The following is a 22,263-nucleotide window of genomic DNA, read 5'->3' as shown; positions in this document are numbered from 1 at the left end:
GTTGTCAAGCTGCCACCACTGACGCTTCTCAGACGTGCACAGGTCTCTGGACACAGCCACCCCATCACAACCAGCCCACACAACATGCTTGGCTCTCACTCCGTGTGGCCTGTCTGTGGCTCCAAGAGAAGAAGGGAACAGTCAGTGACAAGATCTCTAATGGTGGTTAACCCAGGTTTCCTGTCCCCTTGGACTCACCTGTCCTTAGACAGCAGTGGGTGGGGAGAAAGGTAGTCAGACACATTGTGCAATCTGGCACCAAAAAGGGCAGGCCTCAAACAGTCAATGCAGACAGGTGGGTCTCACTCTTCTCACCCCATCACATCCTGCCACCCAGAAGGCCCTCTACAGTCCCATGCCCCCTCACCTCCCATACACAAACATCTTCTACTCCATGGAATAAGGAGATTCACTGTCCCATACACAGACCCCTCAAAATCCCACACTTCCTTCAAGAACACTAACCAGCCCCAGGCCAAATGTATTCCTGCTCTCTCACAACACCACATCTCCTCGCTGGGGACAAGAATCCTGCCTTATCCAGTGAAGCACCCAGTACGAAGTTGGGCTCCAATGACCAAATAAACAAACACAAGTCTACGGGTACATTTATTAGTCACCCCCACCCAGCTGAAAAGGTAACTGCTCCCTAACAGCTCTGAGTGCTGCTGGAAGGCCCTCCCAGCCAAGACCTGGGCGAGCCAGGCTGCACCTCTGCCTCCCACACCCGAGCTCCCAGGTCACTAGGACAATGCTGGTCAGCACCCAGCAGTTGAAGGACAATCAGCACTGAGGCGCAAGTAGACACGAGCCAGGGCCTGCCCCCGCGCACTGCTGAATCCAACTTGTACTTCTCTTTTCTCAAGTCCAAGTCTCCAGTTGTGCCACTGTGTGCACTATGCCACCAAGGACAAGAGACAGGGTGTGGACAAAGCTGGCACTCAGACAGCAGCACACGGCCACATGCAAGAGCCACGATGCTTCCAAACTCCTCATACAGTGAGCCCATGTCCAGAGCCTCGGCCTGAAGAACTCACACAGAGAGAAGCAAACAGTCTCATTCCTGATGTGGGAAGAGCTCAACACCCAACAGAGAAACAGTTTCGAGAGTGACTATACATCCACTCCCTAACACGCTACCTGGTCATTAATTACCAGCGAGGACAAGGATTCAAGACGCCCTCCAGGGCACCGCCCACACTATCAACGCAGCCAGCCTGTCCTGCACAGGCCTTCATGGCTCCGCTGCTCTGTCCGCTGGTGAACGGCACCCCCTGGAAGTCTGCAACAGAATTTCTCCAGCAGCTGCCCTGAAGCTGGCACCACTCAAGGCCCTGCAGATAAAAACATGAAGCATACACGTCTCCCAAGGGGCTCATGGTCAGTTCTGTTTATAACACATGTAAGGATGGACAAAGATTGAGAGTTGATGAGAAAACAGCTATTATGCGGACTGCTGGGATCAGCAGAGCAGATTTGGGGGCTTTTGCTTGATTTTACCGTTTTTGTAATGTAAATGCCACTACGTAGCACTTACCAGTTATTATTTAAGGGAGGGGAAGATGCCTGCCTGACCGAGCGTGCAGGACTTCTGATATAACCCTGGCAGAGTGGCTTCAATAGGGGAAGTCTTGGTCATTCCTGGCAGAACAAGAAGCAGGTGCAGTTAGGGAACCCCTACACTCTACTCTCCACCAACAGGACCTCACAGCTCCAGGTATTTAATGTACACTGGACTGGGAACGAGAAGGCCAATTCAAGTCTTGGCTCCACCACCTACTCGATGTGTGGCCCAGGGCAAGGCAGTATCTCTGTGATTCTCAGTTTCATCATCTACAGTAGAAAAATACACATACTCCTTCCATGCCATTTTTTATTAAAAAAAAAAAAAAAAGATCACATCAGACACAAACATACCCTAGGTAACTGCACAATCGAGAATGCCTCAAGGTCAGGAACATACACCCAACACTTGCACTGGTACTCAAACCAAAGCAGTGTTCACAGGAGTGCTCCACAGTGGAAGCAGCCAGTGGGAGCCCCAGAACAGCACTGGTCAGTCCAAGGGCTGCCGGGCTCCTGCTTCTGAGGGTAGGGCAGGCACCCAAACCCTACACTGGCTCCCTCACACCAGGCTCCACCCCAGACTCCAAGCAGGGTGGTCATCCCCAGGAAAGTTCTTCAAGAGGAGAAGTTCCACACAGTCCTGAAGAAGGACCCACACCTGTCGGGGCTGATGCCCCAACTCTGGGCAGATTCTTGGGGCAAAGACTTCTCTGGACCAAAGGTGGGGGTGGGGGCTGCACTCCGGCACTGGATGGGACAGATGGCTCCTCACTGGAGTCACTGAAAGATCCATAAGCAGAATGCGTGCAAACTGTGGCTAATATATCCTCTGTAGTTTCCAGGTTGATTCTTGCCCTTTTCTTTTTCCCAAAAGGGTGTCTGTGGAAACACTTCCACATTCACAGCAAATAGGCTGTTTAATAATGTTTTCTGCATTTCAATTCCAAAGAGAAAGGATACCTGGGTAGCAGCCGTCTGGCCCTCTTTCTAAGCTTGTAAATCATGGGAGACTTCAAGGTTGCCCATCTTTTCTGGGACATTCTGATGTAAGTCAGTAAAACACAGTCAGGGGTGAGCACACATCAAAGTCCAGTCTCAAGCCTCACCCCTGCCAAGACCTTGTGTGTCCTGTGGCCACCCAGATGGACTGTGAGAGGATCAGTGGCTCTGAATCCCAGCACTTGGGGAGGGAAGCTTCTTGGCAGAGCTGTGCCCACCTGCCTCACCCACAGTGGGTTCTCAGCACACACCTCTGACCATGCTCAGAATGGGGACTTCTCTTTCAGAACAAGCCTGCCAGGGCCGACGAACACTGGTCACCACTGCAGACCCCTCAAGAGGCCACAGGCTTGTCCTGTGTTGACCAAACTGTGCTAGAATTACTAAAAGTTGTCCATGGGGCCTTGAGCCCTGGAGAATACTGTTCTATTGCTCTACAGCCACACAGTTGTGGACCCAAACTACCTTCCTCAATACAGGCTTCCGCACAGGCTTCCGCACACAGCCAGCCACTGTGCAGATACTGAAGATGGAACTACAGGACCCAGAGCCCTGTCCCAGGAGGAAGCCAAGCCTCCGAGGGAGAACACCTGCTCACCAGCTGTCAGGAAAGCATTCTGTGGGGAGGACATACATCCCAGCTATGGGAGCACAAGGGCAGCTCTGCACTCCTCCCCACTGGCAGTGGAGCTGACCACCAGGGCTTAGGGCATAGGAGCTCTCATGACCTCCATTTTATACCCCAGGAAACTGAGGCACACAGAGACTCAGTGGTCTGTACAAGTCCACAGAGCCAGGAAGTGGTAGAAGCAAAACAGGTGCCAAGGCCACCTGGCTCCACACTGGCCCTGGCCCATGGGACACTCCTCCCCAATTTAGCAGGCCACTCCAGAAGGTAAAGGGTGACACAGGTGAAGGGCATGTTCCCAAGTGAGACGGGCTCCCAGGGATAGGGGTCTGGTCCTCACCAGCATAGCACTCAGTTCTGCCACATCCATGCGGCTGGGGCCATGGCCCTGGAAGGCTGCAAGTGGGGGCTTAGGGACCCAGTGGGGCCCCAAAGCACACTGCCCATGACACACATGGAAAGAAGAGCCCTACGGCCTTTACTTCAAGATGAGCCAGCCACAGACCACCCTCCCGCAGCACACATCCAGCCTGGCCAGCTGCGCAGAAGGTCAGGAAGCTGGCAGAGATTAGGGGCTGTCCTCCAGAAGGACTCTTTCCTACCTGTGCAAAGACATCAAGGCTGGGCGCAGGCTACCACCTCCACCCACCGCAGGAAAAGCTGGGCCAATAAGCCACCTACTTCAGAGCCTCATCGGTAAGGTGCTCAATGTAATTTATTGTCTTAATTGGGGGTACCTGGGGGAAGGAAAAGGGATTCTGCTAATCATGCCAGGACTGCTGGTCCCAGAACTCAGAAGAGCCATGCCCACCCCGGCCCCTGCAGACTGCAATTGGCCCACCTACCAACTGGACCACTCTCCGCCCCCGCATTCTGCTGTTCTCTATGAAGGCAGGTCAGGGATGCCCCTGATGTCTACCAGCCTCTGCAAGGCCATTGACGCAAAGATCGCAAAGCCTCTGGGAATACCAACAAGGAGACAAAGGCACGAAAGGTAGTGCAAAGGGAAAGGAACTCAGCATCGTGCCAGGGAGAAAAAGGGAGGAGTTTGGGAGACTTCCCTGGGAGGGGGCAAATGACAGACTTCAGAAATGGAAGCCAGGGGACACCGTATGTGGGAAGCTGACACAGCCACAGCCAAGCAGGCCCCGAGGAAGCAGCGCAGCCTGGAACAGTGAACTGTACTGCCCCTCCTATAGAGACCGGCATGCTCCTTAAGCCCATGGCCCAACTTAAGCTCGACCAGTGGTCCGCAAAGGTGGGAGTCCCTGAGGCCCTTTTTGGGGTCCCTGAGTCAAAACCATTTTAATAAAAATACTAAAACATCCTTTGCCTCCTCTCTCACTCTTTCATGAGTGTACAGTAGAGCTGCCCAAAGGCTACACAGGACATGCTATGGCCACAGACTGCAGAAGCTCTGAGAACCCAGCTGTCTTTCATTACGGCAGACCATAAAGAGCTCTGCAAAGAGTTAAAAATGTGGGGCTTTTCAGCAAATTTTTGTTTAGAAAAGCTATTTTTCAGAATATATGTTACTTACGTGACTACATAATAGGCTTATTGTTACTTTTAGTGAATTCATAAATAAACTTTTTCAGTTTTAACTTCTAATACAAGAAATACCAATGGACATAACCCAGGTAAACTAAAGCGTTCTGAGGGCCTCAATAATCAAGAGCATAAAGGGGTCTGGAACCCAAAAAGTTTGAGAACTGCTGACCTAGCCACCCACTCCCCTAGCACATCCCCACCCCTTCTGCACCTTTGCTTGGGGAGCAGCCCTGCTGATTCCACTTCTCAGTTGCCATCCGCCCAAACACAAACTTGCCTTTAAGTCTATCTCCTGGTTTCTTCTCAAGAGTCTTTTCTATCCAATAGCACTGCCTTAAAAGGTGACATCTAACCCCAGACTTGCTCCTGGTGGCTGTGTTACATATGGTCCATCTGGAAATGAAACAGACTCCAACGCACAGGCAGACAGGAAACCCTTTCTCTCAACAATGCGGACCTCTGCCTTGGTGAGGAGGCCAGGAGGAGGGGCTGTGACAGAGGCAACACCTGTTTCCCAATGGACCTGGAGCCCTCCCTGGGTCCCCACTCCCCACAGTCCCTGGAGCTCTCCTCCCTGGGTCCCCACTCTCCATGGCCCCTGGGGCTCTCCTCCCCGGGTCCCCACTCCCCAAGGCCCTGGAGCTCTCCCCGGATCCCCACTTCCCACAGCTCTGAAGTTCCTCTCCCTGGATCCCCACTCCCCACAGCCCTGGAGCTCTCCTCCCCTGGGTCCCCACTCCCCACAGCTCTGGAGCTCCTCTCCCCGGGTCCCCACTCCTAATAGTCCTAGAGCTCTGATCCCCGGGTCCCCACTCCCCATGGCCCTGGAGCTCCCCTCCTGGGGTCCCTACTCCTAATAGTCCTGGAGCTCTCCTCCCTGGGTCCCCATTCCCCATAGTCTTAGATCCCCTCCCTGGGTCCCTGCTCCCCCGTGGCCCCTGGAATCCTCTCCCTAGGTCCCTGCTTGCAAAGAGGGGCTTGAAGGACCACAAACATAAGCACCTTTACTGTGCCACAGGACTAACGTCCCTGAGCCTGTGGAGAGGAGTCAGAAAAGCAGGGGACTCCACTGGAATGTGCTTCTGTCCGTGTTCCCTAGAACAGCTCGACCAGCACTGGCGTGAAGGGCAATGCCTGAGCTACCCACGTGGGCCTTGGCTCCCATCCCCTAAATCATCCCAGGTCACCCCTGTGAAAGGGATACCACTGGGGAAGGGTGTGAAGGATGCTTTGAATGGATGTCAGTGTACTCCTTCTTAAGTCGGGTGGCAGGTTCATGAGCATTCATTTTTATTATTTAGATTTATATTGTAAATGTATGCTGCTTGTATCCTTTTGTGTACATCCAATATTGCATTCTATTAAAAAATATTACTGCAAGTATTAGAGTACATCAGTGGTTCTTAAAACTGTGAAGATCCCTGGAGGTCATGCTTCAGGGGCCACCTCAGGTATAGGAAGGGGCAGCGGGTGGGGGTCACGGTGGTCTCATAGCTGGTGCCATTCCTCTTCCTGGGCTTCAACATGAGAACATTCATGCATCATATATGTGAGCTCCATGTTTCATTTCAAGGGGGTGGGTGTTTTGCTGCCAAAGAAATAAAGCTTGAAAACTGGTTAACAGTGATGAACAGCGCAGCAAAGGCCTCTTCCCTCTAGCTGACCCCAAGGTCCTCTGGGGACCACTGTGGGGCTCTGTGGGCCCTCTGCCAGCAGCTCCCAGCACCTAGCACTGGGAAGGCACCGCGTCTCCCTGGGGTCTCCAGCCTTCAGCTCCCATGCCCCACAGCCCTCCTTCCAACGTTTAAGGATTAACTTGGCTCTTTCTTGGCAGCTCAGCTGATCTTCAGGTCAGACAAAAAGGGAAGAAAGAAGGCGTGAACCTCCGAGCAGCTGAGCCACCCCTGCACCTGCACGGCCCCCTGTGACACTGCCTCATGGCGGCATTTCATGTGTGCGACTCTTGAGGGATGTTCCAGGAACCCAGTTTCCATCCCAGACTCCTCTGTGAAGAGCCCCAGGCTCTGGGCGGGCCCTATTTGGGACCCACCCATAGCCCTCCCACCCAGCAGTCTGCAGGGCTGACATGTGGCTCCGGGTGCTGATGCCAAACAGCTCACTGACAGAATGGCCACAGGCCAGCAAGTCCTCTCCTAGGGTCCGCTGAAAGGAGGTGTTCAGACAAATGCCCGCACACCTGTGTTCACAGCAGCACTATCCACAATGGCCAAAAGGATGAAGCAATCCCAGTGTCCACCATCCATACAAGGAATGAATTCTGACCTGTGCTACAAGGTGGATGAACCTTGAAAGCATTAGGCCAAGTGCAAGACACCGCAGACAAAGGTCACATATGGTATGGTATGACTCTGTTTTGATGAAATTTCCAGAATAGGTAAATCCATTGAGGCACAAAGCAGATTTGTAGTTGCTGGGGACTAAAGGCGGGGGTGACTGCTTAATAGTTAAGGTGGGGGGGTTCTTTTGGAGCAATGGAAATGTTTTCAACTGAACAGGGGTGGCAGTTGTACAATACTGTATGCTAAATGCAATGGAATTGTACATGCTAAAATGGTTAATTTTATGTTGTGTGAATTTCACGTCAAAAAAAAAAAAAACCCTCAAAACCAAGAAACCACACACACAGTTCACCCCATCATAGCATGGGGACAGCAGGGCCCACAGCTGCTGGCCGGCTGTAAACTTCCCCCAACTCCCACTGGGCTCCTGGCCCCTCCTCTGCCCATACACAGGTCCTGCAAGCCCAGCCCCGGCCCCTGTCCCTGCTCCCCGCTGTACTCCAGCTGGAGGGGGAAAGTGACATTTTAAAAGCCTCTTCCCTGTTTGGTCTTGACAAACAGCCCATGGCCACAGGATTTTTGGAACATGACGCCATTCATGGCAAAGGGAAGAGGGCTGGAGAATGCGTGGGGACAAATTTCTGGGGCAACGTTTTCGCAGGGAAGAGTAACATCCTGTTCCTCAAAAAGCCGTCCTTCCCATTCAGAAACAGGTAGGACAGAAGCATGGTGGAAGGAGGAGCAAAAAAGGGGCAGGAAAGCAAAATGAGGTCAGCCTCACCCTTCCCCGCACACACCAACGTGGTCAGCCCCACTCCTGGACACTAGGGGCCAAGGGGGCCACACACAGCCAGAGAGTGATGGTCTCAAGGCCAAGCTCAGTCCTCTCGGGTCATGTGGAGACAGGGAAGGCCCGGAGTCCCACAGCTGGGTTTCCTCCTGGCTTTGCCACCAGAGGAGCTGCTCTAGGAATATTATACTACCTCTCTCTACTCTTCTCTTAACTCCGCCTTCTGAGGCTGCTGGAAATATAAATGAGCTAATAGTGGCCTGGCACAGGGCAATTCCTGTCAGCTATGAATACTACCAACAGCGCCACAAAACAATGCCAGGGCAGGCCACCCTTCAGCAATTTCCGTATAGGAAAACCTCCACACCATAGAAGGCCAGGTGCTAGCTGGCCTGGCTCCCTAGGAAGAGGACTCCTAAGCTCCCAGGCTCACGGGGTTTCCAGGCAGGAAGGGAGATGTGGAATTGAGAAGTAGTGGGCTGTCTGCCGAGGTGACATCTGCCTATTAGAAGAGCTCGTTCTCAGGCTCAAAAGAAGAGACTCCTCTTGTTTAGATCTCATAGAAGGGTCCCCTCAGCAGAGGCTCCTTTCCCTGCAAGGATGAATGACTTGTAAAGGCTGGGGGTGGGGTGGACAGAGAGGCTGGAAAGACCTGCCTGCCAGCTGAGGGGACCCACTCAACACTGGTGACCAGTGGGCCATGAAACGTCCTGGCCAGATCTCCCGCCTACCCAGTGATTTGGGACTAGACCTGGCTCCCCAGCTGTGGGATCCTCTCTACCTTCCTTGGGCATTTCAACCAGGCCCAGCACAAGGATTTTCCTTCCCAGACAACTGCAAGGCAGTTGCTCCACGGATACGAGTGGGATAAGCATGGCTTCTCTTAATCTTCTCCCACACTGCCCATGGCAACTCATACTCCCTTCAAACAAATTCCTAAAATTGGGATCTGCTCTGCCCTTCATGGGACCTGCATGACTTCTCTGGGCTTGACAGGGGCAGAGAAGTGGCCTCTAATGTTAAATCCTAAGCTGGTGATGCCTGGCCCCTTCACTTCCTACCCTAAAAATTTTTTTTTTTTTTTTAATACAGGGTCTCGCTCTATTACCCAGGTTGGAGTGCAGTGGCGTGATCTCAGCACACTGCAACCTCCACCTCCTGCCTCAGGCGATCCTTCTACCTCAGCCTCCCAAGTAGCTGGGACCACAGGCACGTGCCACCAAGCTTGGCTATGTTTTTTACTTTTTTGTAGAGACAGGGTTTCCCTGTCTTGCCCAGGCTGATCTCGAACTCCTGGGCTCAAGCAATCTGCCCACCTTGGCCTCCCAAAGTTCTGGGATAACAGGTGTGAGCCGCAGCACCTGACCTAAAAATTCTTAAAATCAGTTCAGTCCTTACACAGCAAGTCCTCAAATAATGTCATTTCATTCAACATTGATTTGTTACAACAATGTTGAGAAAAAAAAAAGAATTCCTGCACCCACTGCCTGTGTGGAGTTCGTGTGTTCTCATGACTCCGTGGGTTTTCTCTGTACTCTGCTTTCTTTCACATCTCAGAGATGTGCACATTCAGTGAACTGGACTTCTAAGTGGTCCCAGTCTGGGCAGGTGTGCGTGCGAGTGTGTCCTGTGATGGACCGGTGTGCTGTCCAGGCTTTGTGCCCTGAGAGAGGTTCCAGCCACCAGTGACACTGAACTGGAATAAGCAAGCTGGAAAATGCATGAATGAATATAGGTAACTGCCTACTAAAATCATCAAGTCTACGATAATCACACAAACACATGACAATAAACGATGCAGTAAGAAGCACTCAGCGAGCCTGTGGCTTTTGTTCTTGTTTTTGAACTTCCTGGTGGTAGGAGGTGTGCCTTACAATTTTCACTTTGCAGACATTTATTCCTTGATTTAACCCACCACCATGACTGTCATCACTCACCAAAACTTGTATAGATAATGATCTTACTTGTTTTTATTCATCTTCCCGAAATGTATGTAACAGCTCGCATGTATTTCCATGTTTAATATTAGAAATATTTTGGATCTTTATTTAGAAGTTCGGTTAATTTTTGTAACCTGAAATATGCCGTAGAAACTTAAATCCTGTTTATATCAATTAGCTTATGATAAAATTGGTTTGGTTGTGTTGTTATGCTTACAGTAGCAGTTTCCAAGAGCCTATCAATGACGATGAGGACTTACTGTACTTATACATTCTGAAAAATCAAACACACACAAGGCAAACTGACTACTTCCTTCCAGTCCTCACGGGGCTGACATAAGAAAGCTGCTAGGGTGGTGCAGAGCAGCTCAGTGGGAGAGGAGACAGCCTGAGCATCTGTTTAATGGGCATGGGACAGACAGAAACAGGTTTGAGGGCCAGCTTGCCCACGAAATCACAGTGGAAGGTCCCCTCCCTGGGCTGTTTTCTCAGCAGTAACCCTAGAGGGATGGGGACCTGGAGCTCCCTGCACTGCCCCTGCCCCATCTCGCCCATGGCCTGGCCCATGGTGGACATTCAAGAGCAGATGGGCCAGCATGCTAAGTGAGAGCTTCCCAAGGACAAGATCCGTGTCCCACACACAGCTCCATACTACATGGTCTATTGCTGGTAAAACGGACCCCATTTACTAAGCACCCACCATATAACCCAGTATTTACAAACTCTGCCCTTGCCACAGATCCTGCTGTTGCTGAGGACTTTGCAAGCATCTTCCTGCATCCTTATCAGGACTCAAAGCCATAGGTACTATTATTCTAACCCCCCAGTTTTCAGATGAGGGGCACAGATGCTTCAGCTCTAAGTAACTTGCTCCATCAGCATGGAAAATGGAGCTAGAATGGAAACTCAAATCTGGGCTCACCACCATTCCAATTCCCTTGCCTGGGCGCACTGAAATGAAAAGTGGGACTGTGTCAGATTTCTAGGTCAGAGCAGGTCCCCAAGCAGAAGCCACGCAAATGCCCTGACCCACCCCTCCCACGGCCCTGAGGCTCCTGGGCCTCAAGTGGCTCACTCAGTCCTGATAGCGAGGCTCTGGGTATGGCATCAGGAGACCCAGGAGGCATGGCCCCTTTCTCTTGCTCAGCTGGGGCTCCCTGCAGCTGCTCCCCCTTCCCTTGGCCCCTTTATCTATGGGCAGGACCACGAGGAGGTCAGAAACCTTGTGTGGAAAGTGCGCCCTGGTTGCTTGTGGGTCTGTTAAAACCAGTGCCTCAGAACCTACAGAGATCGAGGACAAAGCTATTTCCTGATTCTGAATTCCTCTTTCAGAGGAAAAAATTGTGCTTCCTGTTCAGAGCTGTGCCAAAGGTGTGGTTGCTGCCTAGGCCAGTAGCCCGTGTTGGGGATGTAGGGCACCCCGAGGCTGAGGGGAGGTGAAGATCTGGGCGATGCCCCGCACAACAGCCTGCACCGTTCACACACACACCCCACCACACACTCAAGAACTAAGGAGTCCAAGTTGGGGCAAGGCCCTGGTCCTGATAGCAAAGGTTAACACTTATCGGAGACAAAGTGGCCAAACAGGACTTCGGAAAAAACAGTGCTGGACTTCCTGTGACCTAGGCAGGTCGCTGAACCTCTGCTGAACCTCTCCAGGTCTTGGCGGCTCCATCTGCTAATTGAAGACAATTCCTCACCTGCATAATGTGGGGGAAAGGCAGGGAGGGCAGGTGCAGACAGCCCCGGCAGGTTCCTCTTCCCAGGGCTAGGAACTAGAAGTCCAGCAAACAGCTGTGATTTATTCTGCAGCATTGCAATATACCAATCTCCCTACTACCCATCTGTCCCGGGCCAAACAAAAACACTAAGGAGTTTACAAAGCAAAGTGGCCTTCCCAAGGACAGGGAGGATGAGTCTGGAGCCAGGGTGGACTCTGGCACGGGAGCCTCATGGAGCTGAAATCTGTATCACGGCCCCATCGCTGAGCAGCTCAGTGACCCTGGGCAGGCCGCTCAACCTCTCTGAAAACTCAGGGTCCCCTCCTCCGAGGGAGGCCTTGCTGCCACCAGCCCTGCTAGCCACCCTTGCCTGCTGAGGTCTGTGTGAAATCACGGGCTATGACACGATATAGTAGGTAGAGGTTCAAAGGATCCGGCAGGCCTATCCACCCAGAGTCTTGCTGCAAAGCAGCTCTGACACCAGGGCCACCTCTGGCACAGCATGCAACCGCCAAGCTGTGCCCAAGGGGAAGGAGCCAGAAGGGTTACAGGCTCCAGGCAAAAACCAGGCTGTGGTTTCGTGTGAACCAGGATGACCCTGACTGAGAAAACCAGTGAGTGGTTTGGAAGATTCCAGTTCCAGCTTCCAGAGACAAAATGTCAGTTAATCAACCCCCCAGGTGCTCTTGCCCCCAACGGAAGTGACAATGCCTTGAGAGCTCTGGGTAGGGCATGGGGGCTCCACCCCAGAGCAGCTGTAAGACTGCCTCAATTGCTAAAACTGGAAAAAGCACAAAATCTAGGGCAGAGTTTCTGAACCTGCCCCAAATGGCCCCAAAGATGGCCCAAGGCCCTCCCCGACCACCCCGCCCCAGGATGGGAGGCCAAGCTCCAGGCTTTGGCTGCCTTGCCCAGAGCCGCACTGCTTTTGATGAAAGCTTGAAAACCATCCACCTGGTCCAACTGTGTCATTCAGCTGAGAAAGGGTGGCTGGGGGAATGAGTTCCCCAGGATAAAAGAAGAGCCCATTTTCTTAGGTCAGATGCTTCCAAATTAGCACCCAGTGATCCTCCATGTCCAGTAGTAGGATGTCTTCCCCTGTGCCTCGCTGCCACGCTCTCTCCCTCTTTCAAGACTAAATGGCAGCTTGGGAACAATTTAAACATTCCGAGTTGAATTTCTTTATTTCTGCTAAAGAGCATGAGGTTGCCCAAAGAAAGGCTACTTCCCCCAGAGGCGGCAGCCAGTGTGCTTCCTGGAACATCCCTCACCACATGGGGGGCTCAGGAACTCCCCATTCCATCAGCACACTACTCCTCCCCTGCAAAGAGAAGGCAGGCACCCGCTTTACAGGTGGGAGACATAAGTCACCTTCCTGGGTCACCCTGCACATTTGTGTCAGGAAGAGAACACAGGCCTTGGACTATAGTCCTTCTGTGTGGCAAGGGAAACAGAACTCAGAGAAAAAGATCAAGTAACAGGCTAGAACCCAGGGAAAAAAGCTAGGGTGCAACTACATAATACTGGAACATCGTACGTCCAGTTTAGAGGGGGATACGCCAGCCTGCCCCCTAAGGCCCTCACCGGCTCCCCATGGGACAGGCCTGAGGCCCTGGCCAGGACCCTCCTCCCTTCTGCCCCTAAACTCTGCCTCTGGGCAGGGAGTGGGGATCAGAGCCCAGAAGAGAACTTCTAACACACCAAAAGAAGCCATCAAAGACGTGATAGTCAAAGAAAGAAACTTCAAAAGTTGGCAATAGACACCAAGGGCCAAGGAGGAGTGGGGACACAAACAGGAGTAACAAGTCCCAGAGAAGCAGCAGCACTCCAGGAACCTTCCAACCCAGGGCCCAAGGGAGGGAGGGAGGAAACTGACCACCACCTGTGGCACCCCAGGGCTGCCACCAGGACTGCGGGCAGCGGCCACACCACTGGGTTACTAAGCAGTGGGAAAGTGGCTAGTCTGAGCTGAAATGTGCTGTAAGGTAAAATGCGCACGTCCTAACTTTTTTGCATGGTGTAATGATAGTATTTTGGATATATCTGGTTAAATAAAATATAATTAAAATTAGTTTCACCTCTTTTTTTTTTTTTTGATACGGAGTCTCACTCTGTCGCCCAGGCTGGAGTGCAGTGGCGCAATCTCGGCTCACTGCAAGCTCCACCTCCCGGGTTCATGCCATTCTCCTGCCTCAGCCTCCCTAGTAGCTGGGACTACAGGTGCCCGCCACCACGCCCGACTAACTTATTGTATTTTTAGTAGAGACGGGGTTTCACTGTGTTAGCCAGGATGGTCTTCATCTCCTGACCTCGTGATCTGCCCGTCTTGGCCTCCTAAAGTGCTGAGATTACAGGTGTGAGCCACTGCACCCAGCCCCTCTTTTTACCTTTTTAACGTAGCCGCTAGAAAATTTAAAATTTCCTGTGTGGCTTCCATTATAGTTCTAGAGGACAGGGCTGGTCTAACTAAGGGTGGCACACTGTGCCCCTGTGCCAAATTGGCCCACCAGATGCTTTTCTAAGACCCCAAAACTGAGAATGGCTTTTACATTTTTAAGTGGCTATATCCTACACAACCTCCTCGATTTTGCCTGTTGGCCTGCAAAACCTAAAATATACAAGATTTCTTTGAGTAAAAGGCTCCAGGATTTGATGAAAGCTTGAAAACCACTGACCTGGTCCAACTGTGTCATTCAGGTGGGAAAGAGTGGCTTGGGGAAGGAGTTCCCCAGGATAAAAGAAGAGTCCTTTATGAAAAAAAAATTGCCAAGCCCTGGTCTAGACTCTAGAAACAATCAGATATTCACTCCAGGTGACACAAGGAGCAAAAGGCAGGTGTGTGTGTGAGAGAGCGATTCTTGTAGAGACAGTCCCTGACTTACAATTTTGACTTTGTGATAGGTCTGATGGGTTTTATCTGTATGTACCCCCACCATAAGTCCCATCATAAGTCAAGGAACATTTGGAAGTGAATAATTCAGTGGCATTTAGTACATTTCATAATGTTGTGCAACCAGCACTTTTATCTAGTTCCAAAACATTTCATCACCCCCAAAATAGAACCCCAGTCTCACTGGCAGTCATTCCACATCGCCCACCCAACCCTCAGGCTCTGGCAACAACCAATCTGCTTTCTGTTTCTACAGATTTACCTGTTTTGGACATTTTACATAAATGGAATCATACAGTATGTGACACACGACCTTTCATGTCTACTTCTTAGCACAATGTTTTCTACGTTCGTCCATGTTGTGGCATGTCTCAGTACTTCACTCCTTCTTAGAACTGAATGATATTCCATGGTACAGATACACTATGATTTGCTTATCTACTCATTAGTGGATGGACACTTGGATTGTTGCTACCTTTTGGCTATTGTGAGTAGTGCTGTTATGAATATCTGCATACAAGTATCTGTTTGAATATACCTGTCCTCAATTCTTCTGGGCATATACCTAGAAGTGGGAATGCTGGCTCATGTGGTAGGTTCTATGCTGAACTTTCTGAGAAACCCCCAAACTGTTTCCACAGCAGCTACACCATTTCATTCCCACCAGCAACACGCAAGGGTTATAACTTCTTCACATCCTCGCCAACATGTTATATATATATATATATATATATATATATATATATTTTTTTTTTTAGGTATGAAGTGACATCTCACTGTGGTTTCAATTTGGGCTTCGCTGATGACAACGCTGAGCATTTCTCATGGTGCGTGGCCATTTGAAATGGGATTTTGTGTGTCTGAGATTTTTGACACGCTCCCTGCCAAGCAACACACCAACTCCTGTTACAGATCTTCTACAAGGGGTGGGGATGCAAAATCTCCCCATCGTTTCTGAGATACACATTAAGTCAAATCAGGAAGTCCTATGCCTTAGAACTTCTACGAATGTCTACAGGAACAAAGGGAAACCTGATGAAATGCTTCCCTGAGACCTCGTCCTAGCCCACACCCTCTATGTCTGAAATTCCCACCCGAGGCCCCTGCAGCCTTGGCAGTGGGGTATGGGCACAGCGAGGGCCCTGGGAGAGATCAAGATCGAGCTCATTCCCAGATGGGAAAACAGGCCTGAGCAATGAAAATGACCCAGCCAAGGTCCCACAAAAAAACAGGGCTAGACAAAGAATTAGAAACAGGCTTGCAGGCTCCTTCCACAGAGGCAATGCCTGAAGTTACACAGTCAGCAGGAGAAAGAGACATCACCCCCAGATCAACATCTGCTGGGAACCCACATGGATGTAGAAGCTGAGCACCCTGGGTTCCAGACCTGCTTCTCCCACTAACGCCCACCCCTCTGATTCACCTCCCAGCCTCTGCACCTGCTCCCCTTCTGCCTGCCCACTACATGGGGGCTTCCTAGGCTGGTTCCTCTCCTTTCACTCTATGCAGCCTCCTGAGTGCTCACACTCATTCCCATGATTTCAGCAACCACCTCCACATCCAAGACTTAAGAATTCCAACCCAGCCTCCCTCTACGTCCATAAGGGTCAAACTTACCATAGTATTTTTTACCCCTCCCGATCCCCCCAGTTTACTCCAAATCTGTTTTTCTCAATCTCTGTTAAAGGTACTTCTAACTACCCCAGGTTCCTCAACACCCACCTCGATCAACCAACAACATCCTGTCCCTAGAGTCTAATTCCTTCCATCCTCACCAGCACTGAACTGGAGAGAATGCCTTGATTGTAATTTACCTACTTTAATAGCCTCCAGTAGATCTTCTGCCTTTAACCAGAATTATTTTCCTAAAAAACAAGTCTGATAGATTAAAAAGCTAAGCATAAAAATAGCTATAAAAGAATATGAGAAATTATTTTCCAAATCTTGGAAACTAGACCTTAAACATGACATTAAAACTACAAACTATTAAAAAAAACAGACAACTGCATTCATATTATGAAAAAGAAAAATAACCACACACAAAAGACAAATGGCATTCTGGGAAAAAATACCTGCAATATGTGGCAAGCATCGGATTAATAACTAGTGCAGGGTCAGCAAACTATGGCTCGTAGGCCACACATCATGCCAGCTGCCTGTTTTTGTAAATAAAGTTTTTTAAATGTATTATTATTACTACTTTTTTGAGAAGGAGTCTCACTTTGTTGCCCAGGCTGCAGTGCAGTGGCGCGATCTTGGCTCAATGCAAACTCTGCCTCCTGGGTGCAAGCAATTCTTGTGCCTCAGCCTCCCAAGGAGCAGCTGGGATTACAGGCATGTGCCGCCACACCCAGCTAATTTTTGTATTTTTAGTAGAGACAGGGTTTCACCATGTTGGCCAGGCTGGTCTTGAACTCTTGACCTCAGATCATCCACCCACCTCAGCCTCCCTAAGTGCTGGGATTACAGGCGTGAGCCACTGCGCCCTGCCAGTAAATAAAGTTTTACTGGAACACAGTAACTCATTCGAACTCATTCGTTAATGTGTTGTCTACAGCTGCCTTTGTGATGAGACGGCAAAGTCTGCACAGTTGTGACAGAGACCATATAGCCCACAGAGACTAAATTATATTTACTATTTGACCTTTTACCAAAAAAGTTTGCAGACCCCTGACCTAAAGCACTTACAGAAAGCTCCTACAAATCAACTGGGGGAAAAACTAACCTGACAGAAAAATGGGCAAGCAATACGAACAGGCAATCCACAAAAGAAACAAAAATACTCGGTAAATACTATAAAAAAGGCTCAACCTCACCAGTAATTAGGAAAATTATTAGAGAATTAAGTCATTTGATAATATCCAGTCCTGGCAATGTTATGACACAGCCTTTTTTGGAAGGCAATTTCATGGCATCTGAAAAAAAAATTAATGCGCCTGATGTCAACCCAGCCATTCTATTTATAGGTATCTGCCCGCAGAGAAATACTTGCATTCGTGCATGCAAACACACACACCCAAAAGTATTTATAAGGCTGTTTGCCGAAACATTCACTGTATATAACAGCAAAACCCGTAAGCAACCTTGATGTCTATCAATAAGGAAACAGGTTAAATTACAGTACACTCCTAAAGGCCTAATATGCAAAATGGTTCTGGCCTCTTTACATGCAACACCATGAAAAGAACGCTAAGATATGCTGTTAAGCAGAAAACAAAAAATATGTCGCAGAGCAAATACGTGCACATGGTTCAGGATAAAAAGGTTTAACTGTATATTTGTTCCGGGCGCGGTGACTCACGCCTGTAATCCCGGCACCTTGGGAGGCCGAGGCAGGCGGATCACGAGGTCATGAAATCGAGACCATCCTGGCTAACACAGTGAAACCCCGTCTCTACTAAAAATACAAAAAGTTAGCTGGGAATGGTGGCGGGTGCCTGTATTCCCAGCTACTAGGGAGGCTGAGGCAGAAGAATGGTGTGAACCCGGGAGGCGGAGCTTGCAGTGAGCCCAGATCACGCCACTGCACCCCAGCCTCAAAATCTCAGAGTGAGATTCTGCCTCAAAAAAAAAAAAAAAAAAAATACTGTATGTTTGAGTCCGTATGTCGCTGAGAAACGCACAGGAGAACTGGAGGATAAATGACACTCTGTGAACAGGGGCCTGGAACAAGTAATAAAGGACGGTCACTTATCACTTATCCCAGATTACTCCAAATTTCCGTGAGGAGGAAAAGGCAAAGAACTCCACTGCTCCAAGCCAGCATTCTCAAGGCACCTCCTGCAACATAACCATCCCTGACATTATTGTCTTCATCATGTGCTCATGGCACGGCCACTGTAGACCCTGAACAGGAGTAGGAGAACTAACACTGGCTTCAGAATCCTGGCTCCATCCCTGAACTGGGCAAGTCGTTTCCCTTCTCTGGGTTTCAATCTTCTCACCGGTAAGAGGAAGTGGTTACATTAGCTGATCTCCAAGTCCTTTCCAGGTCTGATGCCATAATACAGTCCCTGCAAGAGGTTTCTGTGCCTCTCTAGGGGAAAAACAAACAAAACCCACAGCTGAGGAAATAAACCTCAAACCAAAAGGCTCAGAGAAATGTCTGCTCCTGGGAAGATGACATCTCAAGAGCAAAAGCCGGCCAAGGCTGCCCACCACCTCCCTGGGCCCAGTATCCTCTCCTCTTAAAGAGGGAGTGGCCTCGACGGTGGCTGATGTATCTTCCAGCTTTGACGGTCTAAAATAAGCTCGAGGCTGGGAGGGGCAGCAGGAAGCAGGGGCTTGGGGGAGACGGATGGGAACCGATTGGTTGAGGTTTTCTAATGGAGCCGTAAGGATGAGAGTGAGAGGGAGGGCCGGATGCAGAGAGCAGCAGAGAAGGCTGTTGGCAACAACCCTGAGTCTCCCTCCTCTCTTTTCAAGAGCAGTTTCTTCCTGAAAGATCCCAGGAGGTAGCAGCCTGGGCTAATCTCTCCCAGCACAAATAACCCCACTCATTATTTCAGAAACTACCATTCCAGTTGTGCCCTGAAGGTCTCAGGCCTGTTTCAAAACCCACAATTCAACTTTGAATACAGTGAGAGTACAGTATTTTAAGTTTGCCTCTCCCCGTGAATCCAAGGAATAATCAACAGATTTTTAAAAATCTTAGCAGATTGGACTCAAACATGCAGATTCCATCCTAGTTCATCTAAGCTTAAGAATTCGCAAACAGCCCCTATGAGGTGTAAATTTACCAATTTTGGCAGTTGCTTAGAATAACCAGGAAACTTACAAACCTCTCTCAGAACAACCCTTGCCCAGAAACTTCTTAAAGTGGCAGGTTTTTTTGGTTTGTTAAATTGTAAGAGAAAAAAGTTTCATAAAATATCATTTCTTGCTTTTCACAAATGCTCAGTGAAGGAGGTAAGCCAGGGACCAGGATTCCCAATTTACAGATAAGGAAATTAAAAGATACAGAGGTAAAGGGATTTGTTCAAGGTCACAAAGCTGGAAGTGACAGCCAAAACTTGAAGCAAAGTCTCCTAACAACTCCTCATCGCATAAACTATTTCCTCCAAAAAAGCATCCAGATGAGAAGAAGGAATCAAGTTCTCCTTTACACTCCAGAACACCCTCCGAGGTAAATGAGTTCTACCCGTCCCAAGCTGACCGTCCTTAAAACCCTTGATATCTTAACCATCTATGACTTTGCAGCCTTGAGTGTTCGATTAAGCTTTTGGGGTTTAGATGAAAAGAATCTTTTCCTGGCAGTTGGAAACCTGACCTCAGAGAAAGGCCCCGTGCCCCAGGCCGTAACCCCTGCCCCACCACCCTACTCCATTTGGCCATGTAAACAAGTCAAACCCTGGGTGCACTGAAGTGGCATTAAAAACAACCAGGCCTGTTCACTTGTTTTCAATCTAAGGGGTTCTTCTGCGACAGGAGTGGCTACAACTAGGTCACACTGGACTGGAATGTGAAGGGACTTCCCCTGGCTTCATTCAGGAGGCTGAGAGAAAGCTCTGAAGAGGATGGAGATGATGGCCGTGGGGAGGGTACCGAGGCACATCCCAAGGAGGTGCACACAAGGCTCGGAATCCTGGAACACTAGGAGTTCAAACAGCAATCACTGCAGGGGTTCTCAAGGGCCATGGGGACTGCAGCCAAGCTTCTTGGAGCCTTTCGTCAATACAAATTCCCCATCTCCCCAATCACTCCAGGGCGGGGGCGCCAGAACTCTGTGTTTAATGGCTATGACTCTAATGCACGTTTGGGAGCCACTAGTTCAAAGCCCTGTTTGACAGATAAGGCTGGGACACAGAAACCAACTTTCCCGAGGACCCACAGGTCTCCTCACCCCTCGGCCAGTGACCAGGGAACTGGTCCCAGCTCCCCACTCAACTACGGCCTGCCAGCCTAAGTTCAAGAACAAGACCCTCCTCGCCAGACTTGGACACCCTTCACCTCTCTCCAGTGCTTGACAGTGACGATGATTCAGAATCGGAGCAGGCTGCGTCCTACTAGACGGAAGCCCACAGTTCTCCCCAACAATCCGACCCCTGGGCCACTCTGGCTGGACAAATCCAAGTCCAGTCCCAAGCCAGACTCTCAGGGGGGTCCCGTCAAGCGGCATGCAATCCCTAAGCGCTTTGTTCCTACTAAGCGAAACCAGGCACTTTTGAGTCACCCAAAAAGCATGAATCACACAGCCGGGCAATGGGAACGGGAAAGGATGTTATATATTTTCGGCATACTCGAGGATTTTCCCTTTGTCCCAGCTCTGTCAATGCACTTCCCGTCCCCGTCCCCAAGCCCCAGGACTCGCGCATTTCCCTGCTCCATTTTTATTTTCCCTGCAGCCCTTGGCGGCGCCCCGGCCGCCGGCCCGCGGCTCCCAGAACGGAGGTGTCCGGGCCGGCCCCGGTCGCTCACCTGCGTCAGGTCCTCGTCGTTGAGCAGATGAGACTCGCGGGGCTTGAAGCAGTTCTGACACTTGCTCTTGTTGAAGATGTTGGCCTGGAATTTCCTGCACGGGTTCTCCTTGGCTGCCGACATGGTCGGCGCGGCGGCGGCGGCGGCGGCGCAGGCCCGGCCGGCCTGGCGCTCCCGGCGGGCTCGGGACTCAGCGCGGCCGCCGCCGCATCCCTTGCCGGCCCGGCCCGGCCTCCTTCCCGGCGGGCGGCTCGCTGCACGCGCCGAGGCTCCTGAGCCGCCCGGGCCTCACAGCGCGCGCGACGCCCAGCTCCCGCCCGCACCGCCGCCGCCCGGCCGCCGCGGGCCCATGGACGCGGCCTCAGGCCCGCTGCTTCCCGCTGCGGCCCGCCTCTCAGGCGCCGGTCGCCGCCGTCCCGGCTAGTCCGCGCCGCCGCGGCTGCCCTCGGCGCCCCGCTGCCGCTGCAAATGGGAGCCGAGCGCCTCACGCACTACGGGCGGGGCGGGCGGGCGGCCGGGCGCGGGTAGGTGCTGGGGCGTACGGGGCGGGGCCGCGCCCGACGCGATCGGCAGCCCCACCGGCCAATGGCCGTGGCGCGCTCTCCCTAACAAAGGAACCTCTGGGCTAATGGCAGTCGGGGGCGGGACCGAGGGCCGCCGAGCGCAAGGTAAGTTGTGCAGGCCGGGAAGGTGGGGGCGCCGGCATGGGACGTTCAGGTTTGGTGGACTGGCGCCGAGGCCGGCCCGGCTGACAGCTGCAGGGACCCGGCGGGGGCTGCGGGGGAAGGCGGAGCCGACCTCAGGCTGCCTCTCGGCAACCCCCGCGCTCCCAGGCTCGCCTTCCCGCGCCCACGCTGTACACCCAACGGAGGCATCTTCCCCAAGCCCAGCTCGGAGAGGATTAGTTTAGCACCTACTGTGTACCAGGGCCCCTCGTAGGAGTCAGTTAGCGTCGGGAAGGGCTGGATACTGCTCCAAGAGCTCGCTCATTAAAGTTTCACAACGTCTCCATTCTCATCCCCATTTTACATAGGAGGAGACTGAAGAGCAGAGAAGTAACAGTGGGTAGTGTTTCAAGGGATGACTAAGAGAAGATGTCAGCGGACTTGAAGAGCTGTCAGCTCCATTAGGGGAGATGAGCGAAGGCTGACTCTCTGCCAGGTGCTGAGCTAGGCATTCTTTCCCCCATGCTGTGCTTGAGGAAATGAAGGGTCAGACACCTGGAGTAATTTGTGTAGGATCACTCCCGTCCTCCATTGTCCAGCCTCCTGGCCAAAAGACAACCTGGAAAAGGCTGTCAAAGGCTCAGGCAGAAGGTTGCAGGAGCCCAGAGAGGGAAGAAATGCGCTCTTTAGAAAAATTCGGGTGGCTTCAAGGAGGAGGGGAAGTTTAAGTGGGCAGTGAGAGGGTTGAGTGTGGCTGGAAGTGGAGACAGGGGAAGAAGGGATTGGAAGAGGGCTC

The 22,263-nt window shown here is 51.3% G+C and overlaps 1 protein-coding gene across 8 annotated transcripts in view; it reads right to left on the bottom strand.

The window, feature by feature from the left end:
* The window catches only part of MPRIP (myosin phosphatase Rho interacting protein), a 153,438-nt gene extending 132,141 nt beyond the window's left edge, over window positions 1-21,297 (bottom strand). For 6 of the 8 annotated variants that reach the window (XM_032177451.2, XM_058429102.1, XM_058429101.1 and 3 more), the window contains exon 1: window positions 20,803-21,009. In XM_032177451.2, the coding sequence (XP_032033342.1) occupies window positions 20,803-20,925 (123 nt within the window). In that variant the 5' untranslated portion in view covers window positions 20,926-21,009. Of the gene's footprint in view, window positions 1-20,802 lie in introns of all 8 variants that reach the window. The other 2 variants (XM_032177448.2, XM_032177452.2) reach the window with 1 other exon arrangement.
* Window positions 21,298-22,263: the final 966 nt, after the last annotated feature.

Source organism: Hylobates moloch, unplaced genomic scaffold, assembly GCF_009828535.3.
Source record: "Hylobates moloch isolate HMO894 unplaced genomic scaffold, HMol_V3 SCAFFOLD_15, whole genome shotgun sequence".
Classification (NCBI taxonomy): Eukaryota; Metazoa; Chordata; class Mammalia; order Primates; family Hylobatidae; genus Hylobates; species Hylobates moloch.
This window is presented reverse-complemented; position numbering and strand designations above follow the sequence as displayed.